Source organism: Neophocaena asiaeorientalis, unplaced genomic scaffold (assembly GCF_003031525.2).
Source record: "Neophocaena asiaeorientalis asiaeorientalis breed wild unplaced genomic scaffold, Neophocaena_asiaeorientalis_V1.1 scaffold327, whole genome shotgun sequence".
Classification (NCBI taxonomy): domain Eukaryota; kingdom Metazoa; phylum Chordata; class Mammalia; order Artiodactyla; family Phocoenidae; genus Neophocaena; species Neophocaena asiaeorientalis.
The window spans coordinates 4088992-4092610 of NW_020174560.1; the positions used below are offsets into that span (position 1 = coordinate 4088992).

Consider the following 3619-nt stretch of genomic DNA (forward strand, 5'->3'; position numbering starts at 1 on the left):
GGCTCAGAGAGGGGAAGTGACTTGCCCAAGACCATACAAATAGTTAGGGGCAGGACCAGACGCAGCGCTCTTCTGAGGCACACCCAGCAAATATTCACTGAGTGACACCTGTGTTCTAGGCACTGCTCTGGGCCCTGGGAGAAATATATCAGTGAACTCGATAACAAAGAGGCTGGGGATGGAGTGAGCAGGTGAAAGAACATCTCCATGTTGCTGAGGGGTAAAGTGGGGTGTTTCAGTGTCACAACTGCCCCCAAAACGAGAGGGAAGTCCCAGAGCTCCACCTCAAGAGGCTGGGCTTCTGAGGCCCAGAGCTCCCCTCCCTCCCCCAGGACAGGCTATAAAAGTCCCTTCCCAGCTACTTCCACAGAAGAGCAGGAGGAGGTGAGAGGTGTGATCGCTTACCCCCCTGTGGCTGGGGTCTCACTGCAGAGATGAAGTTGCTCCTGGCCCTGGTTGGGCTCCTAGACACCCTCATCCTGGCCCGGCTCTCCGAGGGCACCACTCCAGGTAATAGCCCCTTGGACAGCCAAGGAGGAGGGCAATGGAGGGGGAAGCACTTGGGTCTGAGGGACCTGTGGCTGCCCTGGACCCTAAGCCTCCTTCCCTCTGAACAGCCTCCCCTAGGGTAGTGGAGACCTCAGTCCTCCAGAGCTGCATAACAGAGGCCAGGTTGCTAGTGGATGCTGCCTACAATCAGACTGAGAGGAGGTGGGCCTGGGCCTGGGTCTGGGGACTGCATGGGCCTGGAAGGGTTGACGATGGGGGATGGATGGACAACAGCCAAGGTCATCTCACCCATCACCTGCCCCTGGGCACCTTGGGAAAGTGCCATGTCGGTAGAGAGTCTCCCTTCTATCCATCCTTCTGTCTGTTTACACCGTGCTGACTGTCCACTGCCCAGGTTAGGGCTCTGCTGGGTGTGTCTGCTTCCTCTCTCCAGCCCTCCCTTCTCCTCTTCTGGGCAGCATCAAGCAGCGCCTTCACAGTGGCTTGGCCAGCCCCATGGACCTCCTGGCCTACTTCAAACAACCAGCAGCGGCCACCAGGAGAGTCGTTCAGGCCGCTGATTATATGCACGTGGCCTTGGGACTGCTGGAAGAGAAGTTACAACTCCAGGGGTCCAGATCCTTCAATGTCACTGGTACTGCGGAGTGGAAGGAAGCCAGGAGGGGGTTGCAGGGTGCACGCCTTGGGGTGTTGGGAGGGGAGAGGGGAAAGGGATGGGAGGTACAGAACAGACCAGCTCTAGAAGAAGCTAGAACCCTGCCCACTGTCCCACCCGCAGATGTGCTAACGAAATCCCAAATGCGGCTGCTGTCCCAGGCCAGTGGCTGTGCACCCCAGGATGAAGCCGAGAAGTGCAGTAACGAGTACCGAACCATCACTGGGAGATGCAACAACAAGTGGGTGCTGGGGCAGCACCTAACCTGGTGGGGCCCAGTTCCCTCCTCTCCTCCCCAACCCTGCTAACCCCAGCCCACCCACCACTGCAGGAGGAGACCACAGCTGGGGGCCTCCAACCAGCCCCTGGCGCGCTGGCTGCCAGCCGAGTATGAGGACAGCCTGTCGCTCCCCTTCGGCTGGACCCCCGGCAAGAGGCGCAATGGCTTCCTCCTGCCCCTTGTGAGTCAGGGCTGAGGGGCTGGAGGACGTTCCATCTCTTCTAAACGTGGGGAGTAAAAGCACAGCCCGGAGTCGGGCAGGGCTCGAACCAGGCTGTCCCACGGGCTGGCTGATAACTCTGGGCAAGGACTCCGGCTGAATCAGTTTCCTTGGCCGTAAAACCCACTTAATATCGCTGTTGTGACTATTAGATAAAGTCCTTGATATAAACATCCATGTAGGATGTGATCTATCAATGCTAGCCATTACAATATTGTTTTTTTCTGAAAGAATTCATGTCAAAGTGCCTTGCTAAATATAAGAAGCAATACATCTTAATGTAGTTCTGGCTATTGACCTAAACTATTTCACATTTAACAATTTATCAATCTTCTATTCATATGCCAAAATAACAATCTGTCATCTACCCATCTATCAACATCTATGTATCAATTTTTCTTCCGTTGATCTTTCCATCTATCCAATTCTCTATTATCCATCGCCTAGCAACCAATCCTTGCATCTATCAATCAGTTCTACCATCTAATTATCCATTAGTCTATAAATTGATCTATCAGTTTCATCTATTTATCTCTCTGGAGAAGCTGGTGGGGTCTGAGCCAGCCAACCTGGCCTGTCCCCTTCCTGGAATTACTCCTGGAGTCCTCAGGAGCTGGGCTGGAGAGCATCCTTGTAGGAATGACAGCCACATAGGAAGTGGGACAAAGCAGGAGAGGGGAAGGGAGGGCAGGGGAGGAGGAGGGACTGTGTTAACTCCAGCAGGGGCAACCTGCCACCCCCTGAGTCCTGGGTTGGCTCTGACACCCTGCAGAGTCAGCGCCCCACGCTGATCTATCTCCCCACCAGGTCCGAGCCGTCTCCAACCAGATCGTGCGCTTCCCCAGCGAGAGGCTAACCACCGACCGGGGCCGGTCCCTCATGTTCATGCAGTGGGGCCAGTTCATTGACCACGACTTGGACTTCGTCCCTGAGTCCCTAGCCAGAGTGGCCTTCACTGTGGGCGTCGACTGTGAGAGGACCTGTGCCCAGCTGCCCCCCTGCTTCCCCATCAAGGTACTTAACCCCGACTCCCAGGCTCCTGATGTGGCCTCCACCTCTGGCCGAGAGCTGGGGCTGGGCATCTGGTACCTGGTGCACCTGCCTTAAGGAGCTGCCTGTGACTCTGGAGTATCAGACAGAGACAAGATGCACAGTCTGGCACAGACACCTGGTTCTGTGTGTGTTTGGGGTGGGGGTGGGGGGCAACCTGCCAGGAAGTCCTGGTGCTGGCCTCACAGAAGGGGAAGAAGTTGAGACTAGCCTTGACCCCTGGGTCCCTTTCCAACAAGGGAAGCCTTTAGGGTCTCTTAGCTCTTGCCCTTCTCTCCCTCCTGGGGTGGTCTGAGGGCCCTGCAGTTCTCACCATTTCCTGGGATCGGGCTGTGAGCACGGTGCTATCCTTCAGCTGAGAGGCAAGGATGGTGAGGGACACTAGGGAAGAAAAGACGGGCTCCAGGGAGCACAGCCTCTTCTGGGGACAGAGGGGACCCTCTGTGCACGTGTGCGCGCGCGCACACACAGACACACACACACACACACACACACACACACACATTCGCTCGCCCCTACTGGGTAGGGCAATGTTCTCGCGACATGACATGTGAGGGCCCCTGGCTGGCTCCTTCCTCAAGCTCCTCTGGGGAACTGTCCCTTATCTTCCTATTATACCTTTAGCTCTTGACTTTTTTTTATTTATTTAATTTTTAACATCTTTATTGGCGTATAATTGCTTTACAATGGTGTGTTAGCTTCTGCTGTATAACAAAGTGAATCAGCTATACGTGTACATATATCCCCATATCTCCTCCCTCTTGCGTCTCCCTCCCACCCTCCCTATCTCACCCCTCTAGGTGGCCACAAAGCACCGAGCTGATCTCCCTGTGCTATGTAGCTGCTTCCCACTAGCTATCTATTTTACATTTGGTAGTGTATGTATGTCCATGCCACTCTCTCA

At 55.0% G+C, this 3619-nt stretch overlaps 1 protein-coding gene across 1 annotated transcript in view; it reads left to right on the forward strand.

Moving 5' to 3' along the window:
* The first annotated feature begins 351 nt into the window (after positions 1 to 351).
* EPX (eosinophil peroxidase) overlaps positions 352 to 3619 on the forward strand; it is a 16301-nt gene continuing 13033 nt past the window's right edge. The window contains exons 1-6 of the mRNA XM_024757588.1: positions 352 to 510; positions 618 to 711; positions 969 to 1144; positions 1289 to 1406; positions 1497 to 1626; positions 2473 to 2679. Coding sequence (XP_024613356.1) covers positions 435 to 510; positions 618 to 711; positions 969 to 1144; positions 1289 to 1406; positions 1497 to 1626; positions 2473 to 2679 — 801 coding nt within the window. The 5' untranslated portion in view covers positions 352 to 434. The remainder of the gene's footprint in view (positions 511 to 617; positions 712 to 968; positions 1145 to 1288; positions 1407 to 1496; positions 1627 to 2472; positions 2680 to 3619) is intronic.